Source organism: Hemiscyllium ocellatum, chromosome 10, assembly GCF_020745735.1.
Source record: "Hemiscyllium ocellatum isolate sHemOce1 chromosome 10, sHemOce1.pat.X.cur, whole genome shotgun sequence".
NCBI lineage: Eukaryota > Metazoa > Chordata > Chondrichthyes > Orectolobiformes > Hemiscylliidae > Hemiscyllium > Hemiscyllium ocellatum.
The window spans coordinates 45,858,811-45,878,776 of record NC_083410.1 but is presented as its reverse complement, the minus strand read 5'-3'; the positions used below and the strand labels follow the sequence as shown (position 1 = coordinate 45,878,776).

The 19,966-nt window shown below is 42.2% G+C and overlaps 1 protein-coding gene across 1 annotated transcript in view; it reads right to left on the bottom strand.

Annotated features, from left to right (window-relative positions):
- The window catches only part of ush2a (Usher syndrome 2A (autosomal recessive, mild)), a 985,309-nt gene that overhangs the window by 175,872 nt on the left and 789,471 nt on the right, over positions 1-19,966 (bottom strand). The window contains 3 exon segments of the mRNA XM_060830996.1: positions 7,128-7,280; positions 10,129-10,312; positions 13,060-13,167. Coding sequence (XP_060686979.1) covers positions 7,128-7,280; positions 10,129-10,312; positions 13,060-13,167 — 445 coding nt within the window.

Sequence of the window (19,966 nt, the reverse complement as noted above, 5' to 3'; positions counted from 1 at the left end):
GTGAGAGGGGAAAAATGAAAGGGGACCTGAGAGCCAACTTTTTAACACAGAGTGTAGTGCTGCATGTATGGAATGAACTGACAGAGGAAGTGGTGGAGGCTGGTACAATTACAACATTTAAAAGTCATCTGAATGAGTATATGAATAAGAAGGGTTTAGAGAGATATGGGTCAAAATACTGTCAAATGGGACTAGATTAGTTTAGGATATCTGGTTAGCATGAATGAGTTGGACCAAAAGGTCTGTTTCTGTGCTGTACAACCCCCGACTCTAAAACTTTCAGATGAGGAGTGTTTGGGCAGAAATCTGCAAGTTACAACAAGTTGAGAAAGTCTGACATCTTAATTTTGTGATTATAAATGAAAGATGACTTTGCAGTTTACAGGACAGAATTGGAAAGAATCAACTACATCAACATTTGATATAGAATGGTAATCTCACTGAATTTTAATTACTGTAAGGCAATTGTTTGGAAAATAGATTGTGTTAGAGTGTGTTAAATTTTTTTTTACTAACTGTGTTCTATGTTAATATAACTTATTTTTGTTTTCATCTGTTTTGTAATAACTTCTGTTCTATGGTTAAAGGAACTTTGCAGCCTTGTGTGACTATGTTTCAATAAATGACCACCGCATTAACTAAAATAAATAAATATGGTTCTATCAGGCCAGATTTTACTCTGGATTCAGATACACCCGGAAGTACTATTAGTTGTGATCATATCACTGTTTAGGTGTAACTAGGTACTTAACTTGCCGCCCAGATGAATAAGGCTGTCATCGAGTGGAAAGTTCGCCCTCAAAGGTGTCAGCAAGAGATTGTCACTTGTTCATTGTTGTTAGCACCACACAGCTCCTGGGGGACAAGGATCAGCAAACGGGGAGTGTTGGGGTTGGTTACAAACATTGTGGGATATTTTCTAATTAACCTGCTCAGAAATGTTATGACATACTTGTAGGAACAGGTGGGATTTGAACATGAGTAACCTGGTTCAAAGGTCAGGATACTACTGCTTTACCACAAGAAACCAAAAGGCAGTGTGATTGGCTATCAGTAATTACCTTTCTTCATGATCATCTCTCAATTGCGCACTTATTGCCTGTTAATGTGGGAGCTCCCCTCTTAATGAGACCACAAACTAAATTGATGTAATTTGGAGGAGTTGGTGTTGGACTGGGATGGACAAAGTTAAAAATCACACAACATCAGGTTATAGTCTAACGGGTTTATTTGGAAGCAGTAGCTTTCGAAGTGCTGCTTCTTCATCCTTCGAAAGCTAGTGATTCCAACTAAACCTGTTGGACTATAACCTGGTGTTGTGTGATTTTTAACTTTGTCCATCCCAGTCCAACATGGGCCCATGGCTACCCTTTTGGTCTGGTGGAAGTGGGAGGGTTCGAAGGAGAAATTGTTAAGGGTGAGGACTAGTTCAGCCAAACGAATGAGAGTGTCGGTGGAACGGTACTGTTGGGGGACATCGGGAGAGGAAAAAACGGAGGGCTTGGAGGCCCTGGTCATGGCGGATGGAGGTGCAGAGGGATTGGATATCCATGGTGAAGATGAGGCATTGGGGGCCAGGGAAATGAAAGTCTTGGAGGTGGAGGGCGTGGGTGGTGTCTCGAATGTATGTGTGGAGTTCCTGGACTAGGGGGGATAGGACAGTGTCGAGGTAGGTAGAGATGAGTTCAGCGGGGCAGGAACGTGCTGTGACAATGGGTCGGCCAGTGTGGTTAGGCTTGTGGATCTTGTGAAGGAGGTAGAACTGGGCAGTGAAGGGTTCCCGGACTATGAGGTTGGAAGCTGTGGGTGGGAGATCTCCTGAGGTGATGAGGTTCCTTATGGTCTGGGAGATGATGGTTTGGTGATGGGGGGTGGGGTCATGGTTGAGGGTGCAGTAGGAAGAGGTGTCCTTGAGTTGGCGTTTGGCTTCAGTGGAGTAGAGGTCAGTGCGCCAGACTACTACTGCGCCCCCTTTATCTGCTGGCTTGATGGTGAGGTTGGGATTGGAGCAGAGGGATTGGAGGGCTGCGCGTTGTGAGAGTGAGAGGTTGGAGTGGGGGAGGGGCTAGACAGGTTGAGGCAGTTAATGTCCCGGCGGCAGTTGGAAATGAAGAGGTCGAGGGCAGGTAATAGGCCAGCGCGGGGTGTCCAGGTGTGTTGGAGGTGAGCGAAGGGGTCCTTGGAAGGTGGGCGGGAGTCCTGATTGTGAAAGTAAGCTCGGAGGCGAAGGTGGCAGAAGAAGTGTTTGACGTCACAGCTTGTATTAAATTCATTGATGCGTGGACGGTGGGGGATGAAGGTGAGTCCTTTGCTGAGGACTGATCGTTCGTCCTCAGTGAGGGGGAGGTCTGGGGGGATAGTGAAAACTTGGCAGGGCTGGGATCTGGTGTGGGTGTGGAGCTGTGAGTGGGGGCGGAGCCAGTAACTGGAGTGGGTGTGATGGTTGGGGGAATGGGAGTGGAGTCATGAGCAGGGGTGGTGTTCCCCTCAGGGTTCTGGGGGCCGGGAATGGTGACAGTGGGATTTGTGGGGAGTGTGTCAGCAGAATGCAGGTGAGTGGCATTGGTGGGGGTGGAAGTGGTGGCAGACATGGCAGTAGGGGTGGCGGAAGTCACTGAGCGTTGACATCAGCAATGATGTGAGGGGTGGACGTGGCCATGATGGGTGCAGAAGTGACATCATCAATCAGCCGCATGGCTAATGGAGTCCAAGTAGTTCCAGAGGCCGGGGGAATCTTCTGGAATGTTTGAGGAGCGCTGGTCATGGATGTAGGTAGATAAAAGTTTGTTGTACTTACAGTTTTTGATGTTTGAGATGGAGTTGAAATACTGTTGTTGAGAGTCTGAATTCTCCTGAGGATGTAGCACAGAAGGGGTCCTTTGCAATTCTGAGAGAGTGTGGCCCTCAGCTGAGGCAGGGCTGACTGTAGAGAGGTTACGGTGCCGGCGCATTGCTGCAAGCATGGAGCGGAGGCCACTCCCACAACCACTTCCACCCCTCCCTCCATCTCCTCCCTGAACCTCTCCATCTCCATTAATGATGACCGTCTTGACACTGACATTTTTTACAAACCCACCGACTCCCACAACTACCTGGATTACACCTCTTCCCACCCTACCTCTTGCAAAAATGCCATCCTGTATTCCCAATTCCTCCGCCTCTGCTGTACCTGCTCCCAGGAGGACCAGTTCCACCACAGAACACACCAGATGCTCTCCTTCTTTAGAGACCGCAATTTCCCTTCCCATGTGGTTAAAAATGCCTTCCAACGCATCTCGTCCACATCCCGCACCTCCGCCCTCAGACCCCACCCCTCCAACCGTAACAAGGACAGAACACCCCTGGTGCTTACCTTCCACCCTACCAACCTTCGCATAAACCAAATCATCTGCTGACATTTCCGCCACCTCCAAAAAGACCCCACCACCAGGGATATATTTCCCTCCCCACCCCTTTCCGCCTTCCGCAAAGACTGTTCCCTCCGTGACTACCTGGTCAGGTCCACGTCCCCCTACAACCCACCTTCCCATCCTGGCACCTTCCACTGCCACCACAGGAACTGCAAAACCTGTGCCCACACCTCCTCCCTCCCCTCCATCCAAGGCCCTAAAGGAGCCTTCCACCTCCATCAAAGTTTTACCTGCACATCCATTTATATCATTTATCATTTATTGCATCCGTTGCTCCCGATGCGGTCTCCTCTACATTGGGGAGATTGGACGCCTCCTAGCAGAGCACTTTAGGGAATATCTCTGGGACACCCGCACCAATCAACCGCACCGTCCTGTGGCCCAACATTTCAACTCCCCCTCCCACTCTGCCAAGGACATGGAGGTCCTGGGCCTCCTTCACCGCTGCTCCCTCACCACCAGATGCCTGGAGGAAGAACGCCTCATCTTCTGCCTCGGAACATTTCAACCCCAGGGCATCAATGTGGACTTCAACAGTTTCCTCATTTTCCCTTCCCCCACCTCACCCTAGTTCCAAACTTCCAGCTCAGCACAGTTCCCATGACTTGTCCTACCTGCATATTTTCTTTACCACCTATCCACCCCACCCTCCTCCCTGACCTATCAACTTCACCCCCTCCCCCACTCACCTATTGTACTCTATGCTACTTTCTCCCCACCCCCAGCCTCCTCTAGCTTATCTCTCCATCCTTCAGGCTCTCTGCCTTTATTCCTGATGAAGGGCTTTTGCCCGAAATGTCGATTTTGCTGCTCCTCTGATGCTGCCTGAACTGCTGTGCTCTTCCAGCACCACTAATCCAAAATCTGGTTTCCAGCATCTGCAATCATTATTTTTACCTAGTGTGCTTGATGACAACAAAAAAAAAATACTGGAATTCACAGCAAGTCAGGCAGCACCCGTGGAACGAGAGCAAGTTAGCATTGAGTCGAGAGGACTCCTCATCAGAGCTGACGTGAAGTGTGGAGGCAGCAGAATTTATGCGGTTGTGGAAGGAATGGAATGCTGGGTGGGGGGGAGAGGTGCAAAATGCCGACTAAATTATCGGAACATGACAATGGCAGAACAATAGTGTGTCTAACCATCAGATTTGAAAGAAAAGATGACCCCACCAAGGTTTAGGGTGGGTGGGATGGGTGGGGGGCTGTAGGGAGTGGAGAGAAGAGAGGATATGGTGACAGACAATGCAAGTAAAGCTAAAAGGGAAGAAATGAGTTCACAATTTGAAGGTATTGAACTCAATATTACGTCCAAAAGGTTGTAAAATACCAACCCCCCAGTGCCTGACTTGATCATGCCAGCTCTGATGAATAATCATCTAGACTTGAAATGTTAGTTTGCTCTCTCTCCACTGATCTACCTGACCTACTGTGATTTCCAGCATTTTTTTTTGCTTTCAACACAGACTCCAGCATTTGCAGTAATTTGCATTGAGCTGGACCCGATTTACAACCACCTGAGAAAAAGAAGAGGTAATGACATCATCATAGGAAATGACATTGCCACAGCAAATGACATCACCGATTCAAAGAAACCAAAACAAATAAATAGAAAGCAGGAATCATCAGGAATACTTTGTCTGGAGGCTCACTGAAGATGTTACCTAGTATGGTGATGAAAAATCTGAACACAAACCTTCGAGCTCAGTGAGCAAACTTATATCCAGTAATTTGCTCCTACTTGGTGGCCTTATAGAGTCATGCGACTCTTGTCTGTCTCCTGATAATCGCTGAGTTATTACTAAATCCTAGTGGGCTCAGAGCAAATTGGCTTTAAGGGACTCATTGATGAACCTAACTGACATCCTCTCACCAGTGGCTAGTATTTCCGTGTTGGGCCCTTCCAACCTCCTGCTCCATTAGTTTTCCCATCAGACAATCAAATGTGGGTACTTTAGCTATTCTTGCCCAACTTACCCTCATCAGAGCACTTATTATTGTGCTGGCAGGCTCCACCAAATTCTGACTATACATTCATTTACAGAATAGTCGGAGGTCAGTTGACCCATTAAGTCTTTGCTGGCTCTCAATGAAGCAATTCAGTCACTTTTATTCCTTGAGTCTCAGCCTATGACCCTGTCAGCACCTAACTAATTTCCTGTTGAAACAATAGATTGTTTCCATTTACACCGTCTTGACAGGCAGCAGGTCACAGGCGTTACTTGGAGGGTAACCCAACAATTCCTCAAATGCCCATCATCCTCTGTCCCCATCTCTTTCCCAAATTGTACCTGAATTATTTAAGTTGAGAGACATAAGTTCTAAGGTTTGACAAATTTGTAACTTCCACCACTTATTTTTGGAAATTTAGGAACACAAATCTTTCAAATTTAGCATTTGCCTTAATCCATTCTGGCTCTAGCCAAGACATCACACTTTAGTTTGTTAGCATTCTCTGTAATGACCTTTTTCATTATTCAGAACAATGAAGCATGGATAGTTAATTCAAGATTTATGAAGCTGAAATGTATGCAGAGAGCAAGTTGATTATTACTTTATCTTTACAAATGGAAAAAGTTAAATTATTAAACTTCCTTGATTAAAAAAAAATGTCACTGCACATGTATCACTTACAACGATACATGGTTTTAGACTTCATTCTTTGTGGTCTAAAGGTGGTAAAATTTAACCTTTGTAGAGACAAATATTCTAAATGTAATATTTGGTAATAGATGGGTTAATATTCATAGACAGTTTCAACATTTTTAAACATGTTAACTCTTAAATAGCTTATTATGATAAATTTGTATAGACCCATTCCTATTTGAAGGTAATTTGAACTGAAGCCCACATATTTCGGATTACTGTGAAATGGCAATTTTGCCTCCTGAGGCAGATCACCAATTTGGACTTCGACAAGTTATAAAGGGGTGAGGAGGTTCGGGCAGGAGAAAGTGAGGGAAGATTGTGCAAACTCTGGCCAATGTGAATGTAACATCAGAAAGAAATGGCAACCATTAATGCAAAAGATTTCAGATCCTGGAAATCTAAAATAAATTCAAAACAAACTGGAAATAGCATCAGTAGGAGCATCAGTAGGAGATGCAGAATTAACATTTCAAATTGAAATTCAGAACTGATCATCAGAACTTGCATTATAGTGAATAGGCATCTTGACCTGGAACATAAACTTTGTGGGTGGCTATTGGCTAGGCCAGGACAAATAGCTGCAAAACTACATTCTCAATGCCCACTTCTGTCAACAATCTGCAAATTCAGGAATTATTTACAGATTCAAGGGCCTAATATCTGTTGAAGGCACCTGATTAATGTTGAAACCAACATTATGGGTGTTGCATCAGGTATCCTTTGTACACAGAATTGGTGGTTTTTGCCCACCTTTTCTACCCAAAATATAGGAGCAATTTATTCAGCTATGCGTTTTAAATTACAGTTATCCAATGGTTATTTAACCGGTAACCATATCTCTTTCTTGAGAACAAGGCAGTCCTTCCTGGAAGACAATCATAATACTTATGTGTACTACACACACTAAGTATAATCTTACAAGTTCTGGACTGAGGTCACTGAACAAGGATTATGCATTGCTGTGAAATGGATTTCTATTTTTGTTTTATTTAATTTAAAATTAATCCAACAATGCCTCTCTAATATCTGCTTTTGGAAATGCTCCTGAAGAAAAACACCATATCTCTAAACGCTGATATACAGGTGGAGTCCAAGCTGTGAACAATGAAGATGGATGCTACTGTGACATTATATGGAACTAAAGTTTTCTCTGGCATTGATGCTGCTGTTTGAACAACATAAATTTCACTTCTACCACTCCCTCCTCTTGTGTTGGTCTGCAATCTGTACACTTATCTAGAGAAAAATAAATCAAAGGATTAACAAAGTTCTATTGTAACATCACTTAAGTCATTTTATAACATAAAAAGAAACCGAGAGCAAATTAGACACTGAGAAATCTCAACATGGAAGTCAAAGCGTGAGACTTCAGATCACCCTCGGCTGTGAAGGTCCTCCAACAACATCTTAGGGCACAAACCAGGGGTACTAGCTGCATGCAACCCTCAAATTAGGACATTGTCATAAGATACTTGTCAACCCTTCACTATCCTCATGGCAGCTCTCCAGTCTACTTGCAAGACTCTTAAGAAGCACAGATCCACATTGCAGGGTGCACACACAGCTGGCACAGAAAGTTTGCTGCAAGGAGACTTCATGCACAAGAACAGGTACCCAAGACTGTGGGTGGCAAGGTGGCACAGTGGCAGAGTGGTTAGCACTGCTGCCTCACAGCGCCAGAGACCCAGGTTCAATTCCCGCCTCAGGCGACTGAATGTGTGGAGTTTGCACATTCTCCCTGTGTCTGTGTGGGTTTTCTCCGGGTGCTCCGATTTCCTCCCACAGTCCAAAAATGTGCAGGTTAGGTGAATTGGCCATGCTAAATTGCCTGTAGCGTTAGGTGAAGGGATAAATGTAGGGGAATGGGTCTGGGTGGATTGGCTTCGGCTGGTCGGTTTGGGCTTGTTGGGCCGAAGGGCCTGTTCCCATAATCTAATCTAATCTAAGACAGTCTAAGACCTACAGCATGTATCAGCTGTCAGCATAGTAAACAGACTCCAAATTTCTTCTAATGGCCATGTCAGAGATGCAGTAAGGGAAGGTAGGATAGGGGGGCAGAGCAGCTGCCAGTTGGGGTTCTAGTACTATCGATCATGAATATATTACATCCACAGTCCATGACCATGTTCTGTAGTTTTCTCAGGCTGGTCATTGTGAAGGGAAATGTCTAACCACAATCCAGGCTAACAGCCAGCCCTTTAGGACATCACAAGCAGGCAGAGGAACCTCATATTTTCAGTTGGAGAATTGCAAAGGCAGTGGTCCAGAGTTTGATGCATTTTGTCTAGGTCTCCTTGTCAACGCCAATCAGAAGTCTATGATAAATACAATCCTAGGATCTGCATGTTGATTGTTGAAAAGGGAATAAAGATGGTCTCATTGCTGAAAAGGTATCAGGCAGTCAAGGGAATGGGGAAGAAGAGTCATGTGTTGAGGTGGGGTCATTGAGAAAAGATGGGGAGAAACTCAAGATTTAAAGATGGAACACAGATACAATATTACCCATACTTTGGCCAGTTACATGGTGGAGCAGACAATAGAGCCGCTGAAGATTTGGATCAGTTGCTTGGACCGACCTGGGCTGTCCTCTAGTGCTGCATCATCCTGGCATTCTGTGCTATGTACAATTGAAGCAGGCAACAAGGCGACATGATGGATGCTGAGAAACTGGAAGAATATGAATTTTCATCTTCTGAGGAAGAGGACACTGCAGAGGAGGAAGTTCTCCTTGTCCACTACAGAGCTCAGCTGTGACAGGCACCACGAGCCACACAGGATCTAACTCATACTTGGTTCCAGCAGGTATGAGCAGGCCACCATGGAATATAAAATAGTCAATGATTTTCATGTCAGTATTTGGTCTGCATTTTGTGGATGAACTGCAGCCTTTATGCATTTTGTGTTTCCTTTTGCTAGCTATAAATATAAGGTTATTGCTTATCTTTATATGATGGTCCCGACTGGACAATGACAAGATGAGGGCCTACAGTGGGTATTGGGGGACAGTGACCAAGAAAAATGGGTGTTTAGACAGAATCTAGCTAACAACTGGTAACTGTGTGCTGTGGAGATTAAGCAGTGACCAGGGTATGAGAATGTGGTTGCATTGTGAGGGACTGGCAGCCATATCAGTAATGTGCTGTAAGCAGTATGGCTTTGTGGTTTCTCTGCAATTAAATCACCAGTGAGGGGCAACGGCAGATTGTCAATGCCTGTCAGGTTACTCGGCAGTCTCTTAAAGATGCTGGGTGTCAGGAATGCTGGTGTTTTGGCAGATACCTGGTGAGTAATGAGTTCTGTGAACAGCACATGAGAAGATGGGACTAGAATTATGTGAAGGGAGTGCCATTAGACTTGTGTAAGTAGTTAATGTGGTGAATTTGGTAAAATATGGTGAGAAATCCTACTAGACTTCATGGTAAAAATCGTCCAATACACTTGACAAAACTGATACTTAGCCAAAAAAAGATACAATTCAGCCCAACACATCTGGCTGCAAGTTCTGGACTTTTAATTTAAAAATAGATGAGAATGAGATTGGTATTCTTCTGCATGCTATTTTCAGCACATTGATGTGTTAACATTAAATTCCTTTGTGAGTATTTTACGAGAGTCATTAACACATTTATTTTGTAATTTGATGCTCACAATACAAACAGTATGTTAAAAATATCATTCCTGTGCCTATAAGATTTAAAACGAGATTGTAATCTATGTAGAAATGGAACTCTAGCAGTTATATTAATGTTTAGCTCATGTATATCTCAGCAACTTGCAATGTATTTTTAATTCCCACTCAGATAAAGGAGATAAAAGAGAAGCTGACATAGAGCACAATCATTAAAGCACATCAATAAACAAGAGGAGTCACAAAAGACAGTAGGTGATTGAATATCACCAATATTTGTCTTTTAAGAGCTCTCCTAAAGATTTTTTTTTAATTTTAATGATTAAGTATCACCACTGTTTGGCTTTTTAAGAGCAAGTCAAAAGATTCTTTCAGACTCTCACAGATTGGATATCACCAATAATCACTGCTTAAAAGCTTGTTAAAGATCTGCAAAAGTTTTACCTTGTGTTGGGCTGTAAGCCAGTATCTATATGGTTGAGACATACACTGCCACCAGTGAAGATGACTGTATCATTGCGGAGTAAATAGTATTGAATGGTGAACCCATTTGGCTTTATTGGCACTGTCCAATAGAGTTCCACAATGTTGGGGCTTACAGTAATATGATAAGCGTTTGGCCAAATACCTACAAGAAAAATAAAGACCAGTTTGTTTGCTGAGGAAGCATTATTTTGTTTAAAGTACATTAAGTATTTTATGACTGAATCTCTGAAATCTGTACTTGCATTACGTTTGTGCAGAAAAGGACCATTTTGCTCATGTTGAAATTTTTCATGATTTATGATCTCTAAAAATTAACCTGTAGATTGACTTTGAGGCTGGAGAAATCCTGTCCACTGGCCAACCTGAATTATTGCTTCTTAAATTCACACATTTTGATTGAGCTTTAATGGTCGATTAAGAACATTACTCAAAAATCAAATATGTTTTCTTGTTCTAATTCTAATTCTACAGAACTAAAATATATAAAGGAAAATCAATTGTTATTGAAAATTGTTGAAAAAAAAAACTTTGGGTGGATTTTGGTGGAAAACCTGACTAACTGAGGTCCTTTCACAAGACAAAGGATGGCCTTGTGACTTTATACCATTCACAACCTGTGCTATTTAACCTTAGGTGAAGGAATTAAGCTGCTTTGGCTCTTTTGCCAAGTTATGGCAGTTTAACCATATATAGGAAGGAATAAAAATTCCTTGAGGCTAGTAAGAAAAATTCCTTTGTGAAGCTAAAGGTAAAGAGGTAAACACGGAGAATTCAGCAAGTCAGGTGGTGTCCATGGAGAGAGAAGCATGGCATGACTCCATTCCTTAACAGCTGAAAAGAAGAGAAAAAAAGATAATGAAAGCATCAGATGAGACTAAGAATGAAATGGAATAGGGGGCTGGGTAATGATGAAAAGAGAGGTCAAGCTTATGCTTGTGATGGCACATGGCACTAAATGTGGACTCCAGGATATCTGAGAGCAGCTGTCTAAGGAGCATGTATGTTTTGGAGATAACTGTAACCTTGGTTGGGTTAGAGACATAAGGATGGAACTTCAGCTGGAATCCTTGCAGGGTAAGCTAGAACCAAGCAGCTTACTGAGGAAGAAGCTGTACTCTGAAAGTAAGTTTCAGCAAATATTTTATCTGACATAAGAGGCAGATGAGAATAAACACACTGAATGATTAAAATAGAAAACCCATTGGAAAGAAGGTGAGAACTTCTTCAAGGTAGGCAGACCTGGAAGTGAAGTGACAGTGAACTAAACCATATCAAATTCTAAACATTATTTCTCTTTATGTCTCCACAGAATGCTTCCAGACCGACTGAGTTTCAGCATTTGCAGCCATTTACCATAACATGGGGCATAGAAAGTGCTTCTCTAGCCCCACAAGGATAATTTAAAAAAAAATCCCTTCCTGTAAAATGTTTATTGCAAACATTTGTTGCCTATTCCCAATTGCTCTTGGGAAAGTTGGGGTTGTCCCCCTTCTTGAATCATACAGTTTATCTGGTGTAGCTACATCCATAATGCTATATGAAAGAGATTTCTAGGACTTTGACACTGCAGTGACGCAGAAATAACAATTCACTTCCAAATGAGGATACTGTCTGCATTGGAGGAAAACTTGTGGGTGTTATATACATGATGTCTTTGATCTTCCAAGTGGTAAGGATCCTGATATGGAAGGCTGAGTTGAAGGAACCAAAAAGTGAAAAACACAGCAGGTCACGGGCATAAGCATTTCTGGTGGCAGGCTTCTGCCCAAATGTGATTCGCTTGCTCCTTGGATGCTGCCTGACCTGCTGTGTTTTTCCAGCTTCAAAAAATGCGGCACTGGAAAAGTACAGCTGGTCAGGCAGCATCCAAGGAGCAGGAGAGTCAACATTTTGACCGTAAGGTCTTCATCAGGAATGCTTTTCCAGTGCCATACTTTTTGACTCTCATCTCCACCCTATGCAGTCCTCACTTGTTACGTTGAAAGAGCGTTATGCATGTTGTAGATAGTACATCTTGATTTGGTATGTACTGCGACTGTGCACCAGTGGTGGAGATAGTGAATATATAAGGTGGTGGGCAGCATGCTAATGGATTGATTCGTCCTGTATGGTGTCAAGCATTTTGCATGTTATTGGAGCTGCAATCATTCAAGCAAATGGATAATTGCAGCCACTGTGTCTTGGATACTTCCCTCCTACTCCTGATTCACTTGACCTCAGGAAATTCTTTTTCAGCCTCTGAATCTAAAGTTGGCAGTTACCCAATTCACACCAATTGGGAGTAGCAGGTAGACAATCTGCAAGCTCATCTGCCTGACTGAAAATAGACGCGTGACATTTAAGTACAGCCCAGTGGTTAAAATTGTCAAAGTCATCTTTCTGTCATTGATGGACAGAAAATTAATTTGCTTTCTTGCTGGAATCACTCTTATGTTAAAATACTCCTTATTTCTGTTCACAATGTCCTTCACATTCCCAATTATTTGTTGGTGCTCACTCTTTTTTCCATATGGCCCATCATTTTTAGCTTTTGCTTTACTTTTCTTCCTAACTAACCTAAATTATCTTTTTAGCTGTTCCTCCCTGTAAAATGAAGGTTAAATTGTTCTACTTACCTAGTTTCTTCTTGATCCTATCTCCCACTGTGCACGTTGGAGGTGAATGCATGTCTTTAAAAAAAGCGTGTACATGCCACCTTTCAGTCAACCAAAACCCAGGCTTGTCAGACTGACATGGTTATGTCGTAGATACCATATGGGGAATGTTTTGACCTTATTTTGACATACTGAACCAGGATGAAAACTGCAAAATGAGTTTATGTAGCACTGTGTTCTAGACTTGAAAACTGCTCATTAGAATGATTTTACTCATACAATTGATTTCTCAAACCTTCAGGAGAAGCTTGCAGAGTCTGGCCTGGTGCAAATGGACTTGTGCTGCTTCCAGCAGAAGTGCACACAATCACTGTGAAACTGTGGTCAGTGTGTGGCTGAAGACCTGTTTGTCTCAGTACAAACAAAGAGACAGTCTATGTGCTTTATATAAAGTCATTTATGTTTATCTTATTATAGTTAGGTATTGATTTCTATTATTAAATGCGTAAAATTTCCAGAGATTTGACCATTCACAGTCAGTTTTTGCCACTTCTCAAGTGTTTCTTCTGATCTCCTACCAAATCCAAGACAGATAATTGGGAGAACAGAAATTCTTCCCTCTCTGCATAAGTTTTATCTTCATGCATCATTTTGCAACCTCTAAGCATCGGGAGTGGCCAGCACACCAATATCATTTACAGAATGTTATTCTGATTTCAGAATTTTAACCAATTCACTAAAGTAAAGGGGGAATGGTGGGGATAGAGGGCAGGGTTTGGGGCAGGAGAATGATGTGGTATTCATCTATAACCTGATCTAACTTATACCCTGGGGTTTAGAGCCTTTTGCCAAACCGTATAATTAATTATCACCTTGTACTGGTAAACTCTAATTGGAACATTTACCCAATAATTACTTTGATTAGCAACTTGATGGGTATGTTCTATGTTTTAGCAGCTACATGTGTTTGATGTAAGTTAAATTATGTCTGTAATGCATGCCTAAGAACTTGTGTACTGATGTTTGTGCATCGGGTCCTCGGGGATGTTTCTGTTCCCCTAACAACAATGAATAAAATATTTTAGTTTTAGACAGTTTTCACATTGAATATTTAAGTTATCACCTCACACTTGCTACTTTTTCTCTTTGCAGCCAAGTGCTGTGGTATAAATTATATTATTCTCCTTGCTTCGAACTTCTGTCAGGACTGTTTGTAACAAATTTTAAATCATCAGTCTTCAATTTCTGCAGTGGATTATTTGGTACGGAATGCAAAATTTGCCAATCAGTAATCCTCTTCCAGTATTATATTCCATGGGACAGAAATTCTGTCAAAATTCTGCCACTCATGGTGGAATTTCTGTCCACAAGCTAAACTACGTTCAGGGTTGACAGACTTAAGCCACTCCTGAACCTGGCAAGACCGACAGCACAACTGGTCTGGACCTCCTGAGGCAATAAGACTCTGAGGTCAGGTTGTGGTCAGACTTTGGCATTCTACCTCAACTGGCAGCTGAGTGCCAGCATTTCATACAGGCATAAGCAGATGAATTAGCAATGCAAAAGAAGCTGCATTTGCTCAAGTTTTATTCATGCCAAAGTGACACTACCCAGTGTAAGCTCGCAGATAGTGACCTAAGGAGTTCCAGACCACTTTCAAATTATCTAAATGAGGTAAACTTTCTACCATATACTCTGTTTACCTCCTCAACTAGTGCTTTTATCATCAAATCATAAACGTTTGATTTAACCCTTTATTCCAATCATTAAAAATAGAAACAACTGATGAATTCTGGATCCTGTTATTTTGGAGAAATCTGTAACATATTTTGAGGTCAGTATAGAATATGTTGTGAAGACACACAAGAAATTGTGTGATGATCGCAGCTTGGATTCTCTGCTAAGCTGCATTTAATTAAGTTGCAACTCTCGAGCAACATCAAGACCATTTATATATTACCTATAATGCAGTAAAATATCCCATTTCATAATACTGCCGAAAAACAACATTTGACTCCACAAATGTGATACTGGAACAGATGACCCTATCCTTGGTCAAAGGGTTGTGTTTGAAGGCACTTCTTAACTGAGTAGAGACTGACCGAGAGAAGAACAATTTTATTGTGGGAATACCAGAGTTTAAGGCCACAGCAGCTGAAAGCACAGCTGTCAATAATAGTGATTAAAATTAGGATTGCACAAGTGGCCAAAATTGGAAGATCTCCAAAGGATAAGTCAACTTTCCATTATAAATTTACCCCTGATTCTGGGTGACAGTCTGTACCTTTGACTGCAACTGGCTTCCTTTTTGACCTGATTGGTTTGCAAACAAAAACACATTCTGAGTGCTTGTAAAGGTGTTTGGTAACAAACATTTTTCAGACGTCTAACTTTGAATCCTTAGTTGTGCGCAGTTTTTAAAATAATATGAACAGTTGGAAATAAATCAGACAATGTATTACCCCATTGGTATTTGGTTTATATGTGTCCATACAGAGCATGGTCAAAAATGGATGCAAAATTCTAATGTCTCGACCTAGCTTTTGGGATGTGATAAGTGGCCTTAGTGATTTAAAATGGTGTCCTTGGCTCCTTTAGTTACTTCCTATGTGAGTCATGCCAAAAGCCATATTAGTGACAAAATTAGTTAGCACACATTTAGCATATGCAGGAATTATGCAAATTGACAAATCATGGCTTCAACAAACAAGTCACTCTGATTTGATGCTAATGCTGCCATTTGGAGCTCAGTACTCCAGCTAACACCGACTCTTCATCATTCATGGTTGAACATTGGTCCAATAATCAGGAAGGACTTCCCGCTAGAGTGATTTAACAGGATTAGTACTTGTAGATAGATGGTGACGGGTTGTTGCTATGAGTTTACAAGATTTTATCCTTTCTAGAGTTTTTCTGCATTTATAAAGTCAGAAACAGTGAATTGCTTGGCAGGTTTTAAAGGCAGTTGTTCTGACTTTAAGGTTTCTGAACAAGTCAGTTATCTCCTGACATAGGTGCACTAGTAGACATTCCTTTGGAATGCAACATGATTTGGAAAATGATCAAAGGTCACACAGAATAAGACAAGCTGTGAGAAGATTTATTGAAGGCTGGTAGGTGCAGGGAATGTTGGATGCCTCAAAAAATTGAGGCTCAAGTCAAGAAAAGAAGGAATTGTCAGGCATTGGCAGCTGGGGTCAAGGATACAAAAGAGTAATTAGGGAGCGAATAGGGCTCCTTAAAGATAAATGTGGCCATCTATGTCTGGAACCACAGGAGATACGTGAGATACCAAATGAATATTTCATGTTAGTATTTACTGTGAACAAGGACTTGGAAGCTAAGGAATTTGGGGAAATAACTACTGATGTCCTGCTCCTCAGATGCTGCCCTACCTGCTGTGCTTTTCCAGCACTGCCCTTTTCATGTTTGACTCTCCAGGATCTGCAGTTCTCACTTTCTCCTACATCTTAAAAAGTGCCCACATTACAGATGAGCAGGTTCAGGAGGTCTTAAAAACCAGATAGCTCCATGGGACCTGATCAGGTGTATTTCAAAGCTTTGCGGAAAGCTAAGGAAGAGATTTCTGGGCCCCTTGGTGAGATATATGTATTGTCGACAGTCATGGGTGAGGAAGACTTAGGTAGGTAAGCTTTTATTCCTGATGAAGGGCTTTTGCCCGAAATGTCGATTTCACTGCTCGTTGGACACTGCCTGAACTGCTGTGCTCTTTCAGCACCACTGATCCAGAACCTGGTTTCCAGCATCTGCAGTCATTGTTTTTTTACCAATGTGGTGCCATTATTTAAGAAAGGTGATGAGGAAAAGTCAGGGAACTACAGACTGGTGAGCCTGACATCAGAGGTGGGTAGGTTGTTGGAGTGGAATTCTGAGGGACAGGATTTATGTGCACTTGGAAAGGCAAGGGCTGGTCAAGGATAGCCAACTTGGCTTTATGCTTGGGAAATCATATCTGACTAATTTAGTTGAGTTTTTTGAAGAGGTCACAAAGAAGATTGATGAAGGAAGAGCAGTAGACTGTCTATATGGATTTCTGTAAGGTATTCAGCAAAATTCTGCATAGTAGACTGGTTATCAAGGTTAGATCACTTGGAATCCAAGGAGAGCTGATCAAGTGGAGATAGGAGACAGAGGGTGGTGGTAGAGGATTGTTTTTCGACTGGAGGTCTGTGACCAGTGCTGTGCCACAAAGATCGGTGCTGGGTCTACTGGTTTATATCATTTATATAAATGATTTGGATGGTTAGTAACATTGCAGATGCTATCAAACTTGGATTTGTATGGACTGTGAAGAAGGGTACTTCAAAGTTAAATGGGACCTTGATTAGATGGACTAATAGGCCAAGGATTGGCACATAGAGTTTAATTTACGTAAATGTGAGATGCTGCATTTTGGTAAGGCAAACCAGGGCAGAGCAGGAAAGGACTTATATACTGAATGGCAGGACTCTGGGGAGTGTTGCTGAAAAAAGACCTTGGGGTGCAGGTTCATAGTTCCTTGAAAGTGGAGTTGCAGGTAGACAGGGTGGTTTGGCACTCATGCTCATTGATCAGTGCATTGAGTATAGGGATTGGATTCATACTGCAGTTGTACAGGACATTAGTGAGGCCACTTTTAGAATATTGTGTTCAATTCTGGCCGTCCTGCTACAGGAAAGCTGTTGTTAAACTTGAAAGGGTTCAGAAGAAGTTTACAAGGAGGGTGTTTGGATTGGAGGGGGCTGAAGACACTGGGGCTTTCCACCCTGGAGACTGAATGGTGACTTTATACAGGTTTATAAAACCATGAGGTGCATGGATTGGATGAGTAGCCAAGATCTTTTTTACCGAGGGTAAGGAAGTATAAAAGTAAAGGGTATTGATTTAAGTTGAGAGGTAACCTTTTCGTGCAGAGGGTGGTGCGTGCACGGAATGAGCTGCCAAGGAAATGTTGAAGTGGATACAATTACAACACTTAAAAGGCATCTGGATGGGTATATGAATAGGAAGGGTGTACATAGATATTGGCCAAATGCTGACTAATAGGATTAGCATATCTGGTTCATGTGGATGAGTTGGACCAGAGGGTCTGTTTCTGTGCTGTATAATTCTATGATTTTATGAGTCTAAGAGGCATAGATGGGCTGAGGCAGGTTTGTTGGGTCACAGCTGAAGGCCGCATGTACACAATCACAGTTTCCTAAAGATATGGGTCAGTCACTCAGAACTAAGATAATATATTTTCTTCACCCAGAGAGCAGTGAGCCTGTGGAACTCAACGGAAGATTTTTGCTGTTCTCACAGTTCACCATCCATTGTTGCATAAGGAACGCCATTGACATTCTCAAATTGAGCAGAGCCAATTATATGTTTTTCTCTTGTGCTACAGAGCTAAAGGAAGAGTGAACTTTGTGAGGAATGTAGAGTGCAAATGGTGCTTTGCCACACAACGGTTCTGTGCTTTGTTGCAATCAGAAGAAAGTCTTCTCCCTCAATGTCCAGCTGGTGTCCAGTCATATGCAAACACTCTGCAGGTCAATGTTTTGTGTTCTTGCAGGAGCCATGTTGGAATTTGTCCAGAGGCAGGTGCACAGTTGGGAAATTTCCTGGTTTGATTCACGCACCTGGGGAAGAAGTGCCCCCATTGAAGGGATCTTTGTTCAATGGTGAGGCTGGGGAGGGGTGGAGGGGGTGCAATGGAGATGGTTGGTTGCCAAGATGGATTAAAAGTCTGTGATTTTGTACAATTGTTTTGTTTAAATGTCAACACCTCTCTCCTGCACTACTCAAAGCTCACCACAACCTATTCATTCCCTATGCTCACACATGGCAATTCTGCCTGAACCATGCATCTTGCAAATCCTTACTAGTTCTTTCACCCCTGAGCCAACTCATGATCTCCCACTTACCCGATTGCAATTTAGCCATTAGCCCCGATAGCAGTTTTGTGCAAATGAATGTTTTCAACCCACCATCTTTTCCCTCAGCATCCTCCATTGGCAGACCTCAGGAAGCATATTGAAATGAAATAAAATACAGTTTTAAACTGCATGAACCCCTACTAATTCATGAAAGCCTACTCAATATATTTGCATTCCCTCAAGTTCTTAATCGTTTATGAAAACAAATACTTGTAGTCATAACCCCTCATTCAAGAAAGTTAATCCTTTCATCAACTCTTTGAACTGTCAATCAAATTCTGATCTTGTAGTTCCTCATTATGATAATAGTGATGGGTTGTGGAAAGCAGTCAAAAAGTAATATTATGATAATAATTCTACTTAGTGTAATGTCAAATAATAGTTATTGAAACTGCTAGCACAACTTTTTTTTCAAACAGAGAAACAAGAGGCTTTCTTTTTAACTTTTAAAGAACAGGCAATTGAAATAACTTGAAGCTTGACATACAGTCACAGAGTCATAGAAATATGCAGCACAGAAACAGACCCTTCAGTCCAACTCATCCATGCCGACCTGATATCTTAACCTAATCTAGTCCCATTTGCCAGCAGTTGGCTCATATCCCTCTATACCTTTCCTATTCATATACCCATCCAGATGCCTTTTAAATGCTGTAATTGGTGTTATTATTCTCAAGAAATATATCCAATTTTGTCTTGACCATGCTCAAATATTGAGCTGCCACTGATCTCTAAGGATTCCAAGGATTCACCCTCTGGGTGAATACAGTTCTTGTTATCTCAGTCTTAATGATGACTCTGGTGTGAAAAAGACATAAGCGTGGATAGCATGCATCACTTTCTTAGGCAGCTCTTTCTATATAGACCACCCTCTTTGTGAAAAAGGTTCCCCTTAGGTCCCTTTTAAATCTTTACTCTTTTATCTTAGGCCGATGCCATCTAGTTTTGAACTCCCTCACCCCAGAGCAAAATCTTATCTATTTACCCTATCCATGCCCGTCATGATTTTATAAACCTCCAATAGGTCGCTCCTCAGCCTCCAGGGAAAAGAGCTTCAGCCTGTTCAGCCTCTCCCTCGAGCTCAAGCCCTCAAATCCTGGCAACATTCTTGTAAATCTTTCCTGAACTTTTTCAAGTTTCACAATGTCCTTCCTGCAGCAGGGAGACAAGAACTCATGCAATATTCCAATATTCTGTACAGTGGCAACATGACCTCCCCACTCCTATACTCAACACATTGACCAATAAAGGAAGGCGTACATAATACCTTCTTCACCATCC